Source organism: Elgaria multicarinata, chromosome 8, assembly GCF_023053635.1.
Source record: "Elgaria multicarinata webbii isolate HBS135686 ecotype San Diego chromosome 8, rElgMul1.1.pri, whole genome shotgun sequence".
Taxonomy (NCBI): domain Eukaryota; kingdom Metazoa; phylum Chordata; class Lepidosauria; order Squamata; family Anguidae; genus Elgaria; species Elgaria multicarinata.
Window position 1 is genome coordinate 7525714 of NC_086178.1, and position 17159 is coordinate 7542872.

At 47.7% G+C, this 17159-nt stretch overlaps 1 protein-coding gene across 2 annotated transcripts in view; it reads right to left on the bottom strand.

The window, feature by feature from the left end:
- Window positions 1-17159, bottom strand: part of CAPN10 (calpain 10) — a 32433-nt gene that overhangs the window by 10516 nt on the left and 4758 nt on the right. For both annotated transcript variants that reach the window (XM_063131813.1, XM_063131814.1), the window contains 8 exons: window positions 16468-16671; window positions 13985-14116; window positions 11740-11936; window positions 11268-11485; window positions 8031-8172; window positions 6461-6627; window positions 2597-2880; window positions 1573-1775 (listed from right to left, as the gene is read on the bottom strand). In XM_063131813.1, the coding sequence (XP_062987883.1) occupies window positions 1573-1775; window positions 2597-2880; window positions 6461-6627; window positions 8031-8172; window positions 11268-11485; window positions 11740-11936; window positions 13985-14116; window positions 16468-16611 (1487 nt within the window). In that variant the 5' untranslated portion in view covers window positions 16612-16671. The remainder of the gene's footprint in view (window positions 1-1572; window positions 1776-2596; window positions 2881-6460; window positions 6628-8030; window positions 8173-11267; window positions 11486-11739; window positions 11937-13984; window positions 14117-16467; window positions 16672-17159) is intronic.

The window sequence follows — 17159 nt, forward strand, 5'->3', positions numbered from 1 at the left end:
CACATTTCTCAACGGTGGTGTAAAAACTCCACCGTGGAGTTCTAAAACCACCATTGACTGACATCGTCCAAACTCAGCCACACCGTGCGATTTCTCTAATCGGAACACGGACTATAGAGGATAACGCAAAAGGTAGTTCTCCACGTTCCTGGGGGAAATCCGCACGTCGTTCTGAAATCGCTTCTAAGCGACCCCAGTGCGGCGTGAAAGCGAGCATGTAACTTGCCTTTTGAAGAGCCGACAAAGAGACATCCTTCCTGCCGCCGCCGCTGCCGCTGCCACCCGCAGACCTCCTCGCCGACCAGCGAGGAGAGCTCAGCTGAAGAAGGCAGGGTTGAGAGCGGAAGAAGCTCTCCACCCTGCCTTCTTCCCCCGAGCTTTCCGTCCCAGCCGGCGAGGAGGGAGTTGGGTGGCGGCGGCGGCGGCGGCGGGAAGGACGTCTCTTCATCGGCTCTTCAAAAGGCAAGTTACAAGCTCACTTTCACGCCACACTGGGGTCGCTTAGAAGCGATTTCAGAACGATGTGCGGATTCCCCCCTGGTTTGGTACTGGGTGTGCGGAAAGTCTCATTGGTAAAGGGCTTTTGCTGTCGTGTGCTACCACCAATATCAGCAGCAGTAAGCCTATATGCACCAGTTGCTGGGGAACATGGGTGGGAGGGTGCTGTTGCACTCGTCTCCTGCTTGGTTGGTCCCTGGTCAACAGCTGGTTGGCTGGATTGAATGGAACGTTGGTCTGATCCAGCATGGCTCTTAAGCTCTTAGTGACACCCACCCTCTGGAAAACCCTCCCTCATTGGGCAAAAGGCAGGATACTAATACTAATAATGCTGCAGTTCAGGAGGCAAAAAGAGTAACATCTTTTAAAGGCCTCCTGTAAACACACCTTCCCACACAGTCTTTCCCTGCTGCTGGGTTTACTCTGCTTTTATTTTGTACTTTTAAAGTTTTAAAGCTTTATACTATTATCACGCTTTATAGTTTTAATTCTGAACTGCCCAGAGAGCCTTGTCTGTTGGCAGCATAAAAATGTAATCAATAAATAAAAACACATAATAAAAGTAAGCAACCGCTTAAGAGCAAGCATACTGTAGAGGTTAAGAGCACAAGCTGTAACCCAGGAAGCCGACGGTTCAAATTCCCCCCTTTGCCATGAACTCATCGCAGGCAGACTTACACCATAAAAGAGTTGGAAGGGGCCTATAAGGCCATCAAGTCCAAACCCCTGCTCAGTGCAGGAATCCACCCTAAAGTATCCCTGACAGAGGGCTGTCCAGCTGCCTCTTGAAGGCCTCTACTGTGGGAGAGCCCTCGGCCTCCCTAGGTAACTGGTTCCATTGTCGTACTGCTCTAACAGTCAGGAAGCTTTTCCTGATGTCCAGCCGGAAACTGGCTTCCTGTAACTTGAGCCTGTTATTCTGTATCCTACACTCTGGGATGATCGAGAAGAGATCCTGGCCCTCCTCTGTGTGACAACCTTTCAAGTATTTGACTCCATATAAGGGAGCTTCCTGTGAAGCCCATGGCAAGGTTCCTCCCTCCGCACCTCCCATTTCCCTTCTGATGGAGGCACCTGAGGGAGATTCTTCCACTGGAGAAGACTCGGAGCAGGAAGTTTCCCTCAGCATCGTTCAGAAAGGTGCTGGGGACGACAAGGTAATACCCAGGAGAAAGGTCGCATTGCAGGTGCACCTCCCGATTGTAGGAATGACAAACAGTGCCCGAAATCGGGGGTGCACAGAGCGTCTTCGGAAGATTGAACTGTTTCTTCTCTACCTAGAGGATGAAAAAGTCAACATGGGGCTGTGCGTTATATGTGGAAATTGTTAAGATTTTACAAAATCAGAAAGAGGAGTCAGGTGGCCAAGTCTTGTGTTTTGGAACTCAGACCCCCAACTATGCCTTGTACTTAGGTTCTTGGTCTGGTTACCTTTCTTTTAGTTTCACCCTTTTGCCTTATGGGAAATGAGTGTTTTGTGGTTGGCCACACCCACCCTAGCAGCCATTTTGCGAATGTGCCCACAACACTCTCTCAACGTTTTAAGTGTGCCCACAAACCCAGCAAGATTGGGGTGCATAGGTCTTGCTCTAGGTCCGAATCCACAAAGTTCTCTTGGTGACTTTGGGCCATTCATGCCTTCTAAGGCTAAACTACCTCACAGGATTGTTGTAAGGATAAAAAGAGCCAACTCCTCCATGTATGCCACTCTTAGCTTCTTGGAGGGAAAGCAAGATATAAATGCAAGAAAAATGTATGTTAATGACACATACACACATAACATAAATGTATGTTAGTGTCATTAAAATGTATGTTAATGACTCAGCATGTCATTAACATACATCCTTTCCTTTTGAAGAAGGCTATTGACAAACACAAAAACCATAGTTGAGGAACTTTCTACAATATTCAGATTCCGATATCGTCACCCTCAAATGTGAAAGGACAACAAACCACTTGGAGTGTGTGGGGGGGAAAAGAACTATTCAAGTCCATGTCACATTTTCGCACATCTTTGCAATCTTTATTTTACTTTTTTGTAAAATAAGACAGCCCAACGTCCTTCCCGCCCCACCACTCCGGCTGACCTAGAGATTACCTTCCATATATGCAGTCCCACAGCATGGTAGTTCTTCCCTCGGAGGCCATCCGTCAAAGTCGGATCTGCTTCCGCTAAGCGGGGCCAGTTCCGGATTCTCCCCGCCCAATCGGTGCCGTACTTCCGGTGTTTCTGCAGGAGGGCGATGCACACCTCGCTCTGCTCACAGACCCTCAGCCAGAACTTGGGGTTCGTGGGGAAAGTGCTGTTGTTCCGGCAACCCCCTGCCGACTGCCCCCTCACCCACGACCCGTACAGTTTCTGGGTATGGCTCAGGACTTTGTCTGTCAAGAGGGAGCAAAACGCACACAATTCACTTCACTTATTTGGATATGGAAATCTCTGTGTACAGAAAGTGCGAAATGAGCCTCTACAAAGAGCAGCAGATAGCTACCGGCTCTCTGCTCTGATCCAGTTAAGGAGTGGGTGAGAGAATGAGGGGAACATTTTCTTGGATCCACATTTTGAAGCGAACCGGCCTTTTCACACTTCCCAGCTGAATAAGCAGAGAGTGCCACGACACAGGCTCTGAACACCAGGCCTGGCCGCGGCTACTCCCTGCTCAAGCCAAGCACCACCGCTTGATACGCCTGAGGCAAGGGATAAAACCCACCTTCCTCCAAACTATGTGGAGAAAGGGGTTAAAATGGAGAAGGATGTCAATATATAAAATAAAACACTGTGAGTTATATGTGCTGAGGTGAATTATTGTCAGAGTGGGTGCTAAATGCATAAACCTCAGATGATAAATGCCAAACAGACACGTGGGATTTTTGTGGTAGTTAAAAACAAAATAATTAAAATTTATTTTTAAAAGTTCACAAGCTTTGTTTCAAATAAAACATTTAAAAACCTTTTTGAAACCTTTCATCCAATCCTTTCACTCATTCACATACACGCTTTCCTTTCCCTCACACAATCAGTCTTGAGCTTTCTTTATTATCGGTATTGATTAATATACATCAACTATGTGCACACCACACTCCAAAGACACCACTCTCTATCCTGAACCTCAAATTTCCCAGAACTTAAGTACCCTAAACACAGAGAGCACTAAAGACTCTAAGACAGTGTTTCTCAACCTTCCTAATGCCGCGACCCTTTAATACAGTTCCTCATGTTGTGGTGACCCCCAACCATAAAATTATTTTCGTTGCTACTTCATAACTGTAATTTTGCTACTGTTATGAATCGTAATGTAAATATCTGATATGCAGGATGTATTTTCATTGTTACAAATTGAACATAATTAAAGCATAGTGATTAATCACAAAACAATATGTAATTATACATATTTGTCATCACGCCGGGCACTCGTATGTGGGCGTATCTGCATGTGGGCGGACCCTCCTGGAGACGGATAGAGGAGCGGTGTCTCGGTTCCTAAGACCATCGGAAATACGTGTTTTCCGATGGTCTTAGGCGACCCCTGTGAAAGAGTCGTTCGACCCCCAAAGGGGTCGCGACCCACAGGTTGAGAACCACTGCTCTAAGAGGACCTCAAAAGTCCCCCTCAATCCCCTCAGTCTTTCCCTTATATATCACTCCTCCCCCTCCCCAGACATTCTAACTCCACCCACTCAGGCCCACATTCTAAACTCACCACAGACTTACAAACTGCAGACATACATTTGGGAACTGACTTGTGGGCTGTAACGCCACAGAGAGGAACACAGTTATCCTGAGGATTTGCACACTTCTGAACGTTGCTAGGCAGTTCTCCAGTCAAAAACTGCATACCCAAAATGCACGTCGTTGGGAAAGAGGCGCACAAAATGCACGTCTCAGGAAAAGATCGGTCAGAAACCAAATGTGAATTTCCATGCGTTTCTTTCTAACAATGCAGAATTATGCAAAGAAATAGATGGATGATGGAATACATGCAAACCAGACACAGACAGGATATGGCCTGGTTCATCCATCCCTAGAGTCTGTGCATGCAGTGGGCAAGCAAAGAAGAAAGCATGCTATGTCTAGCTTTGCTCCCCGAGTTGGAAGAAGGTGTTTCAGGTGATCATTCAGAATCAGACTCTGAAGTAGAGGAGTCGGCGCCAGAAACAGGCCAGCCTGTACCAGTCGGGGAGGAAGCTCTCATGGGCTCTTTACTAGCTGGGAGTGAACCCTCTCCAGAGCTTATTTCCTCAAGGGCAAATAATATACAGTCAGTGGGAAGCCAACATTCTTCCGAGGGAGGGAGCACCGACAGGTTAGCTGGTCCTAGAGTATGCCGCAGACTAAAACAGGCAGAGCTAAAAGAAAGCGAGAGAAAGTCAGCCCGGCTGGCATCCCGTCAGAAGCTGCCTCAGAACTAGTCTCTCTGAAGTTAACGCGTCTTGGGAAAAGGCTTTCCCTTCTTCTTGAAAGGACAATTGTCTCGCTTAGTTTGCATAGTTTTGCCTAGGGGAAAGTTCCAAGAGATTAGCCTCTCTTCAGGTGGGAACATATGTTTATTGCTTGAATAAAGCTTTGTGGATTACTTAGCAGGCCTCGTTACTGTCTCCCAAGAAGACAGGAGGTTTTTGAGGAACACAACAAAGCGTATCTGGGTGCCAAAATTGACCATGGGGCGAAGCCCACTTGCACAATTGGTACAGTCTGTGAGGAGGTACTTCCAGAAGGTCCCAGCAGCTCTGTCCAAGAAAAGGGATTTCCCCTTTCCATGCTGTTTCCCAAAGAGGTTGCTGTGATCTTTCATGACTACCATTTCCCATATTCATGATCTGGACTTATCAGCCAGCTTCAAAAGCATCAGACGCAAGCCCTTATTTTGCAGAAGCATAGCAAAAAATTCACAGGGTTGACACTTACGTTATTGTCACTGTTGGATCAGGGCAAAGTTTAAAATCAAAGCCTTTCAGATCCTCAACGACAGCAGAGATTCCAAAGATGCCACCTTCCGCCTTTCAGTGGCAAACCCAAGAGAGGGGCGCCGGGCCCCCATTACCGCAGGCGTTCTCAGGGGAGCCTCCAAAACTCTTCGTTTTGGAGAGTATTTCGAAGATCAGGGGACCACTTCAACTGCATTTTATTTTGCTGGCATTTCCCGCTATTCTGATCATTTGAAAAGATTAAAGATAAATTTGTAAGCATTTATGAGAGTCTGGCTCCAAGATTTGTTTTCAAAGAAATTGTTATTTTAGAGAGGAGGTAAAAAAGGGGCAAAAAAAGGCAATAGGAATTAGGGTAACGTGTCCAGCGAAGGCAGGGCACAGGAGCTATGGGAATGGCCCAGGGAATTCTGGCAACTTTTTGAAAAGGAAAGCTGAAAGCTGGGAATCTCCAGATACTGAATTCTGAGACAATTCTTCAGCACATCCCAGAATGAGGATATGGAATGGGGCGGGGAGGGGGGGGGGCACTAAAGAGCTACTGGCTGAATTCGCATGATCAAACAATCCATGGTTTGTTAACCATGGGTCGTTTGAGAGAGCGCCAAAGTGTGGGAGCATGCTGTTCCTGGCCATTCGCACACCTCTGTTTTCAATTAACAATGCAACCCCACGGTTTGTTGTTGGGTGAACCCTGGGTTGTTTAACCCTTAAGAATGCATAGTTTCCCAGTTTAGACATCACAAAACAACCCAGGAATGAAAGTGTGTGTGTGTGTGTTTTTTAATGAAAGTGGAAGCAGCGAGCAGTAAGGAGACAAGTGTGCCCCTGCCAATTCCTGGCTTAAACAACCAGGAATTGGCTGTGATGTGCGAACTACTCATAAGCCATGAAACTTTTTCCTTCTTGCAAGCAGGATATAAGGCAGAGGTGTGAGGAAGAGAGATGGGGAACGAAATGAAAAGAACTGCAGTTAAGGCAGGACCATGACAGCCTTGGGAGGGAAAAGAAGAGGTTCTTTTGGGCCACAGCGTACCAGTGTAGAGGCTCTGAAGCTGCCCTTCTTCAGTAATTGGGTACCCCGTTATGATTTCGTCAAATTCTGCGAAAAATTCCTCCTCCTCAACCCAAAATTCTCCTTCCTGTATCTGGGACAAGAGTTCTGCGGCAACCACCGGATCCAGTTGGCTCCACCCTGGGCCCCTGAAGAACGAAAGCAATGCAAATCAAAGACGGACGTTATCATGTATACATTACCATCCATGTACACGTGCTTTACAAAGAAGAAGCGGGTAGGTCCCTGCCCCAAGGGGACTACAATCTAGAAAAACGAAACAAGGAAGACTCAGGGTGTGTGTGTCTAGGCATGGGGAGGGCTGTTTCAAAATGGGGGAAATGGCATAGAGAGAGGGATTTTATGCCCTCTCCTCAGGCCTGCCGGCCTGATTCAAACCCACTTCTCCCCTACACATGCACACACAAGAAATCATAGAATCATAGAATAGCAGAGTTGGAAGGGACCTACAAGGCCATCGAGTCCAACCCCCTGCTCAATGCAGGAATCCACCCGAAAGCATCCCTGACAGATGGTTGTCCAGCTGCCTCTTGAAGGCCCTAGGGTGGGAGAGCCCACAACCTCCTTAGGTAACTGATTCCATTGTCGTACTGCTCTAACAGTCAGGAAGTTTTTCCTGATGTCCAGCTGGAATCTGGCTTCCTTTAACTTGAGCCCTTTATTCCGTGTCCTGCACTCTGGGAGGATCGAGAAGAGATCCTGGCCCTCCTCTGTGTGACAACCTTTTAAGTATTTGAAGAGTGCTCTCATGTCTCCCCTCAATCTTCTCATCTTCAGGCTAAACATGCCCAGTTCTTTCAGTCTCTCAGGCACAGCGGCAGGCGTGAGAGGGATTGGTGGCTCCCAGAGGGCTTACCTGGTGGTGACAGCGGACCACCAGAGGGCAGCGCTATGATCCCTGCCAGGCAGCATGGCGCCATCATTGTAATCTCCCTCCCACAATGCCCTCTCAGCATCCTCCGGGGCACGGTGGGGAAATTAAAATGGGGCATCGGAAATGCTCCAAAGCAATGTTACGTCCGGGGCGTTGACATCAAAATGGACATCAAAATGGCGTCTGAGGGCGCCGTGGGCCAATAGCAGGCCTGAGGCAGAACCTCTTCACAGGCCTCTCCTGTCATGTTTACTTTGCCCCTATGGCAACGGGCAACCGTTGCCGGCCTTAACGGGCCAAGAAGCCAAAAGCCAAGGATGAAGTTAGGCACAGAGGCCGGCAGCAAACTGCGGGGCTATTCTCTATGCACTGTCCAGCACTGAGTGGCCATTTTGTGAGTCAATATCTAGCCCCCTTTGTGGTCTTTGAAAGAGAGAGGCAGAGCATCAACGAAGGATCCCACCTTCTCCGCCAATACGTTTGGATCTTCCTCACTGAATAAGCAACCTGCTTTCTGTTGTGGCGACAGACCGGGAAGAGTTCCAATTTGTACCTGGCATCTGGTACAGCCAAACAGGAATCGCCCCACGCGCAGGGCGCATACGGACGCGTATATTCATCCCTCAGGATCCGGCTACTCAGAGGCAAGCCACTCACCCCTCCCTCCAAGGCCCCTTCCAGCAGCGTCTCCCCCAGGGGTTGCGTATCCTCAGCAGGACAATCTCCTTCATGGACACTTTGGAAAGGTCCTGCATGTCGACCACGATGAAGGCGTGGAATTCCCCCAGTTCGCTGGTTCCTGGCATGCAGAAAAGGCAAAGCGCCGTAGGAAAAAACACATACAGCAATATGCGGATGATACCCAGCTCTACCTCTCCTTTTCATCAAAACCAGGTGAGGCAGTGGCTGTTCTGAACCAGTGCCTGGGCACGGTAATGGACTGGATGAGGGCTAACAAACTGAGACTCAATCCAGACAAGACGGGGGTACTGTTAGCGGGTGGTTCATCTGTCCGGCGAGGTGATGTTTGCCCTGTCCTGGACGGGGTTGCACTCTCCCTAAAGGATCGGGTCCGTAGTTTGGGGGTGTTCTTGGATCCAGAACTGTCACTTGAGGCACAGGTGAACTCAGTGGCAAAGAGCACCCTTTATCAGCTTCAGCTGATATACCAATTGCACCCTTATCTGGACGGAGATAGCCTAGCTACAGTTATCCATGCTCTGATAACCTCTCGTTTGGATTACTGCAATGCGTTATATGTGGGGCTGCCTTTGAAAACGGTCTGGAAACTTCAACTAGTACAAAACAGGGCAGCCCGGTTACTAACAGGGACTGGCTGGCGAGATCACATTGCGCCAGTCCTTTTACAACTTCATTGGCTGCCAGTCCAGGTCTGGGCCCGATTCAAAGCGCTGGTACTAACATACAAAGCCCTAAACGGCTTGGGGCCAGGTTATTTGAAGGAACGCTTCCTCCCATATGTACCTGCCCAGACTTTAAGATCATTTTCAGGGGTTCTTCTCTGCGAGCCCCTGCCAAAGGAAGTGAGGCAGGTGACTACTAGGAGGAGGGCTTTCTCCGCTGTGGCACCCGGGCTGTGGAACGAGCTCCCCAGAGAGGTCCGCCTGGTGCTTACACTGTTTCTTTTCGTCGCCAGCTGAAGACCTTTTTATTTTCTCAGTATTTTACCACCTAAATTTGAACTTCGCTGTTTTAATTCTGTATTTTAATCCTATATCAATTTCTGCTGTGCGGTTGTATCCTGGCTGTGGTTTTTATATTGTATTTTGTATTTGGGTTTTTAGATTGTTGGATGTTTTATTATGTTCTTAATGGTTTTCATTTTTGTGAACCGCCCAGAGAGCTTCAGCTATTGGGCAGTATAAAAATGTGATAAATAAATAAATACAGCATTCAGTTCCACACCCATGCCCACAGGGGAAGGATTATCGCATCTTCTCTGTGCACAAGAGAAAGCCGATTGCTTTCAATGGGATGCGGGGGCAACGAAGACAAAAATGGACAAATTACCTCAGGGGGAAAAAACCATCCACGGAGGTTTCACGGTACCGCTTATTGTTGCCACGTGGTTGCCACAGGCTTTGGGCATGAAACACACTCCCCGCCCCCAAATCTAAGTATTTTAACACAAAAATGATTGCACAATTGAACAGTACAAATAAAACAATCAGACGTATGGGCAAGAATTGATGAAGCAATGTGAGATATACGCTATGGTGGGACACGGGAGAGGGCCTTCCCTGTTGTGGCACCCCGGCTGTGGAATGCCCTCCCCCTGGAGGCCCGATTGGTGCAGGCACTGGCTTCATTTCAGCGCTAGGGTAAGACATGGCTTTTTAACAAAGCCTTTGAGGGCTGAATCCACCAGCCCGCACACTGTCTTGTTTTAATTGGATTTTACAGTTTTAAAAATTCATATTGGCTTTAACATATTAATGGTTTAATTCGTTTTAGAACTCTATATTTATTGTTCTGATATGTATGGTTTTCTCTGTACGCCACCCTGAGATCCTTGTGTTATAGGGTGGGATATAAATGTTTTAATAAATAAATAAGCAACCAAATTGATTGGAAAATTTAAAAGCTGGTCGAAACGGAGCTTGACAGGCACGCTCAACCCGAGGAGGGAGTCCTCTCGAACAGGATCAAGCAAGTACAGAAAGACGAGAGAGGGGTTGGATGAAGAGACGAGCAGCTTTATCTGTGGTGCCAGACAGTGGCTCCATTCAGAAGACACCTTAAACCACAGAAAAGCCTTATTCACTGTGGTTAAAGCCGTGGTTTAAGGTAGGTCTGTGCTCCGCTTCGCTTCGGAGCGTAGAAGCAATAGCGAGGCGGCCTAATTCACCTCCAACAAAGGCGGAGACGAAGCGGGTCAGGGGGGCTGTGGATCAAGGTGAAGAGGATCGAGACCAAGCAGTTCCTTCGCCTCGATCCGGAGCTACGAAGAAAAGGTAAGTGGGGGCTTACCTGGCACTGCTGCAGTCCGTGCGGCGACGGCAGCAGAGCCAGGTAAGGGGGCAGAGGGGAGGGGTCTTACCTGAGTCCGTCACGTTCCGGCAGCAGCTTCAACTGAGCCCAAGGACTCAAACCGGAAGACCAGGCTGCGGCTCAGTTGAAGAAACAGCTGGACCGCAACGGAGCAAGGTAAGGGGGGAGGAGAGAGGGGGGCCTTACCTGCCTCTGTTGCAGCTTCAACTGAGGCTCAAACAGTTGAAGCAGCCACCGGACCATGACGAAGCCAGGTAAGGGAGGAGGAGGGAGGGGGGCCTTACCTGGCGCCGCCACTGCAGTCTGTGCGGCGACGGCGGCAGAGCCAGGTAAGGGGGCAGAGGGGAGGAGTCTTACCTGAGTCCGTCACGTTCCGGCAGCGGCTTCAACTGAGCCCAAGGACTCAAACCGGAAGACCAGGCTGCGGCTCAGTTGAAGAAGCAGCCGGACCGCAACGGAGCAAAGTAAGGGGGGAGGAGGGAGGGGGGCCTTACCTGGAGCGAAGCAGACCATAGGCAGATTGACGCGGGCGGATCGGGGGGGGGGGTCCGTGCACAGCCCTAGTTTAAGGTGTCTTCTGAACGGAGCCACTGGAAGGCCAGCCCAGAGTCTGCTTGCACGGCAGCAAGCGGAGACTGAATAAGCCCTGCAGAATTCTTCTCTTAGGAACCTAAGAAGCGCCCTGATGCTGGATCAGGCCAGGCTCCATCTAGCCCAGCATTCTGCTCACACAGGGGCCCACCAGCTTCCCACGGGAAACCCACAAGCAGGACATGCCACAGCACCCTCCCGCCCATGCTCCCCAGCAACTGGTGCCCATGGGCATACTGCCTCTGCTATACTGGAGATAGCGCACGGTCATCAGGACCGCACATCGCTTACCTTGCCGTGAGCTGAAGACGGAGCAGCTCATCACGCATTTCTCCTTCAGGTTCATCAGCCGCCTAAATACGGCCTTCTCCAGAACTTTGCTGGCCCGTTCCCTTTCCGTGCTTCGGCCCAGGTCTTTTAAGGCCCACCTTTCCGCTAGGCCACCAGTCAGGTCCACGAGAGCGTCTGCAACCTGGCCTGCCCAGAGCTGCTCGTAAGATCCATGCACCCTAGATACGTACGGGGAGGACAGGGTTAGGGTATCATAACAGCACTTGCCCAAAGCTGGTGCCCTTCAGATAGTCTGGGATTTTAACTCCCCTCGGCCCCAGGCAGCCTGGCCAACGGTCAGGAACCCTGGCAGCCGCGTTCCCCCCAAAACCTGGAGGGCTCCGAGAAGGTTGGTCGCAAAGAAAACCCAGCAAGCGCGCTCCGAAAGCAGCACAGCACTCAAACTAGGTGCACGCCACCCCCCTTCACGCACTTGGCATAGGCTTTTTCCAGCAGCGGGAGCCAAAAGACATCTTCGGTCTGGCACTGGGAGAAGCAGAGTTTGCCGGCAAGGCAAGGCAAGCGGTCATCTATGGTGACCTCCACCCAGTGTCCAAACTGCCAAACCCGGCAAGTGAAACCGCCTCTGTATTTCTCGTCTCTCCAGCTGGGTTGACCCGGAGGGATCACCTGCGAAGGCAGAAGAGCGGAGAGTCAGCACAAACCGAAGGGAGTCAAAGAGCTTCGGCTGTGGGGCGGTATATACATGTAATAAAATAAATAAAGCAGGCAGATGGTCGGACGTTCCACGCCTGTGGCCCTGCGACTGGGCGGTGTAGCGTCCCAGGACTCTTTTTCTTCCTGCCGTTTCTGAATAAAGGAACAAGAACCAGGCCCTTCTAAACTGCAAGTAAGAGCTTGAAGGAAAATTTAATTTATTTATTTATTTATTTATTTATTACATTTATATACCGCCACACAGCCGAAGCTGTCTGGGCGCTTTACAACAGTTAAAAATGGTAAACATTAAAAAGTACACAAAATTTAAAAATCATCAAAAACATAAAAGACAACAGTATAAAAACAACAGTATCCATTTGAAAAACAACAATTCTGGGGTCCATTAAAAACAAACTTAACGTTGTTAAATGCTGTTAAAATGCCTGGGAGAAGAGAAAAGTCTTGACCTGGCGCCGAAAAGATAACAATGTTGGCGCCAGGCGAGCCTCGTCGGGGAGATCATTCCATAATTGGGGGGCCCAGAGTCATTTATTAAATGAATAAATAAATAAATAATATTTATTTATTCCCCAACTCTCCCTCTGGATTGAGGCGGGGAACATTAAATACAGTATAATACATAAAACTGGTTAAAAGAGCATATAAAACCAATACAATATTAAAATAACAATCACAACAGCTTAAAAGTCTTAGCTTTAACATTCATCTGGGTAGGTCTGCCGGAAGAGACTAGTCTTTATGGCTGTCTTAGAGAGAGCATTAAGCTGACGAATCTCCTCCGGCAGGCCATTCCACAGTCTGGAGGCGGCAGAAGAAAAGGTCCTCTGGGAAACCGTTGCCAGCCTAGTTTTCACTGACTGGAGTAAATTCTTCCCAGAGGACCTGAGTGTATAGGAGAAGGCTATCCCACAGGTAACCTGGACCCAAACCATGTAGGGCTTTAAAGGTGATAACCAACACTTTATACTTCTTCCGGAAACTAATTGGCAGCCAGCGAAGTGATGTTAAAGTTGGTGTAATGTGGTCACCCCTGGGTGTACCGGTGACCAACCTGGCTGCCATATTTTGCACTAGTTTCCAGACTAGGCGCAAAGGTAGCCCTATGTAGAGCGCATTGCAGAAGTCAAGCCTCGAAGTTGCCAGCACATGCACAACCGTCTTTAGGTCTTCCAACTCTAGGAGAATCATAGAATAGCAGAGTTGGAAGGGGCCTACAAGGCCATCGAGTCCAACCCCCTGCTCAATGCAGGAATCCACCCTAAAGCATCCCTGACAGAGGGTTGTCCAGCTGTCTCTTGAAGGCCTCTAGTGTGGGAGAGCCCACAACCTCCCTAGGTAACTGATTCCATTGTCGCACTGCTCTAAGAGTCAGGAAGTTTTTCCTGATGTCCAGCTGGAATCTGGCTTCCTTTATCTTGAGCCCGTTATTCCGTGTCCTGCACTCTGGGAGGATCGAGAAGAGATCCTGGCCCTCCTCTGTGGGACAACCTTTCAAGTATTTGAAGAGTACTGTCATGTCTCCCCTCCATCTTCTCTTCTCCAGGCTAAACATGCCCAGTTCTTTCAGTCTCTCCTCATAGGGCTTTGTTTCCAGACCCCTGATCATCCTGGTTGCCCTCCTCTGAACACGCTCCAGCTTGTCTGCGTCCTTCTTGAAGTGTGGAGCCCAGAACTGGACGCAATACATATGTGAGAGAATACATTCGTATCACTGACATACATATCTATTTCAGTGTGAAATTGGCAGTGACAGCGACACTGATGGTCCTCCAACAACAGAGAGTTGACGTAGAGCTCTCTGGGCGGTTTTTTGTGAACCGCCCAGAGAGCGCCAGCTATTGGGCGGTATAGAAATGTAATTAATAAATAAATAATAAATAAATAATAATAATAGGCTTGATGCCACCCAAACACACAATAGGGACCTGGTCCTGACGAGGAGAAAGGGTTTGGCTGCGACGCAAAAAATAAAAACACATCACGGTGCCTTCCCGTACCTTGGCCAACAGGTATTTACTCTTCTGTAAAGCCGCACAAGCGCAGAGGAACCAGCAATCCCCCAGCATCCCTTGCTTGACTTGCCACTCATACTGATTATCTGAAAATAAGCGAGGTGTCGAACAAATCTCCTGGAGGGGGGGAAAAGAAAAGCGAAACTGGGAAAAGGAAACATCACGTCGTATCCATCCATGGCATATGGGATCTTGCACAAGAGTAACGGGTCAACCGCTTGTGCAACGGAAGAGTTCGGCTGAGCTCCACTAGCACTACTTGAGTTGGTGGAATGTCACAGCTGGCAGGGAAAACACTACTGCAAGTTTGCAGTATGCTGGGAGAAAAGTCTGTTGTGGTAGGCACTCATTGGCTGGTATCTGTGACGTCAGTGCCGGCTCCAGCTTTTTGAGAGCCCTTGGGGGCAAGACTCCTGTAGTGGGTTAAATGGCGAGGAGTATAGAGAGTTTCCACAGCCATGTCCATGTCCATTTCCATAGCCGTGGCCTACATGACCATGACTGGACACTCACTATACTCCTCGCCATGTAACCCACTGCAACACCTTCCACGGGCCCCCTCTCTCAGGGCCTCTGACTTCTGACCGCCATTGTCACCAGTTGCTCTGGCTCCCTTGTTGGATCCTGGAATGGATCTGTTTTACTTTATTCCTGTGCTTTAGAAAAACCTACTGGCAGAAGACATGAAGAAATATGAAGAAATGCTTTCTAAATGTCAAGGCCACAGCTGGACAATGCAATTATTGAATTATTGGCATGAGATGATTATTCAATTAGTCAATTAGTGGCTGGGATGACTGTACAGTTTTTGCCCTGTATATATGGCTGTGTACTGTAGATTTTTTATTACCCCATCTTTACTGCTACTGCTGTGTATCTGATATGATCGTTGTGAGTATACGTGTGATGCTGTAACTAATTTATTCAATCAAGTTCCTATGCCAGTAAAGGCTTTGTTTTATCTTAACAAAGTATCTGAGCCTTATTTTGAGTCTTTGCTGCATTCCTGCTGAGAGATGCTTCTAACTCTGCTTATCTTTGAGAAGAGTTAACTTCCAACATCCCTTTCCTTTCATCGTGGCTACCACTTGCTTGCTTGGCAGGCAAAGAGCCAGGGAACAAGGCCATGGGGCATCTGATGCTACTCCTCTGTGGTCTGAGCCAGAGCAAGAAGCAGATGAAGCAGCAGGTTGCAATGGGGAAGAGGCAGAGCAGATCCTGGGGGCTCTTGCTCAAGGGACCCTGCTGGGGTGTAGGCCCTCAGCAGGTGCCCAACCACGCCGACCCTTGATGCCAGCCCCCATGTTGGATCAACAACACATCTCCCATCCCGTCCCGTCCCGTCCCCCCCAACCTCCGTTCTCCAGAGCAACGTCTCAACTGTTTATGAATCTTTGTGAGGCGTGTGTGTATAAACACATCTATACAAGTAATAGAAAGCAGTAGCTATTAATTAGTACTATATAAGGTGCCAGAAGGCACACAACTACTCCAAACACCAATAAAAAGTGATAATTATCAAATAACCTATTTGTTTACAATTTGTAAAGATATGTAAAACAAACTGATGTGTCTCAAGGTGGTTAACAATCACGATGTTGGATACTATAATAACCAATAATATACACCATACATGAAAGAGTACAATTATAATATAGTCCAACAATATTACAGACTTACATAACACTTAGCACCTGAGACAATCACATCATAATAATATATATACACAAATAGGGTTTCTTCTCATTTTCTATTCTTTTCAGCTGCTGCTCGCGGTCTGTCCAAGACTAAAACAAATAATGGAGCCGCGTTGAGTCCGAAGAAGCTGGAACAGCGAAAACGGGAAGTTTAATTGCAAATTCCTGTCATTCAATGCATTGACAACGCTGAAAAGAATAGCAAATGAGAAGAAACCCTATTTGTGTATATATATTATTCTGATGTGATTGTCTCAGGTGCTAAGTGTTATATAAGTCTGTAATATTGTTGGACTATATTATAATTGTACTCTTTCATGTATGGTATATATTATTGATTATTATAGTATCCAACATCGTGATTGTTAACCACCTTGAGACACATCAGTTTGTTTTACATATCTTTACAAATTGTAAATAAATGGGTTATTTGATCATTATCACTTTTTATTGGTGTTTGGAGTAGTTGTGTGCCTTCTGGCACCTTATATAGTACTATAAACACATCTATGCCACATTAAATATAAAAGAGGAGAGAGGTGGCAGAGCCCAGCTGAACAGGAACAAGACTGATCCAGGATCTTATTTGCAGCTATCAATGAGAACCCAGCTTCACATCGCGAAGATCCCAACGGAGATGGCTCTTAAGGCCATCTTACGCCTGTTTTTATCCTGGGATTATTACGATTATTGGGTGACGGATGAAAAGTGTCTTTGGCTACTCACTAGTCATTGAGGTCGTAGGATTTTGCCAAAACATCGAAAACGAACCTGAGGTCTCAGCCAGCAAATCTCCCCTCGGAAATGAGCCAGTGGAGTTGAGTAGTTAAAAAAGAGGGAGTCGTCATTAGCCGGAAACGCAAGGTCCTTGTAAAGATCTCCCTTGACATCCGACAGTGCCTTATCACTCAGCATCTTCTACAAAAGATGAAGTACTTGCAGCTAACTCAGAGACTGCAGGTCTTCAGTTTAAACCTGCAAAACACTGGGGAATTAATATGGCAGGAGGAGAAATTAAGATCCTCATAGTTATAAGGAGGCACACGCACAGGGAGGACAGTAAAGAAGAGATGAACAGAAAAGAAACTTTTAATAATGCAAGAATTCGAGGTCATAAAAGTGTTTGGTGGGAGATGTGGGTTAGATAAAAAGAAGTTCTATTGTGGTATATGTCCTGGTTCAGAGGTTTATTCAAAATACGTTACCAGTATGTAAGCAACCTTGGCCTACCTAATTGACCGCAGGTATTTTAATTCCTCCCCAAACCAGATGCCACCTTAAGAGTAAAATTGAATGCTTTACTTTAGATGTAGGTCATATAGAACTTTCATTTCCAGAAATCACCATCTCAGACATAATTGCTCTTTTGTATCTACTATAAAAATATCTGCATAATGACTACAAAGCTTTCACATGCGTAGATTCAAACACTTAATACATTCAGCAGCATCTCAAGTCAAGGC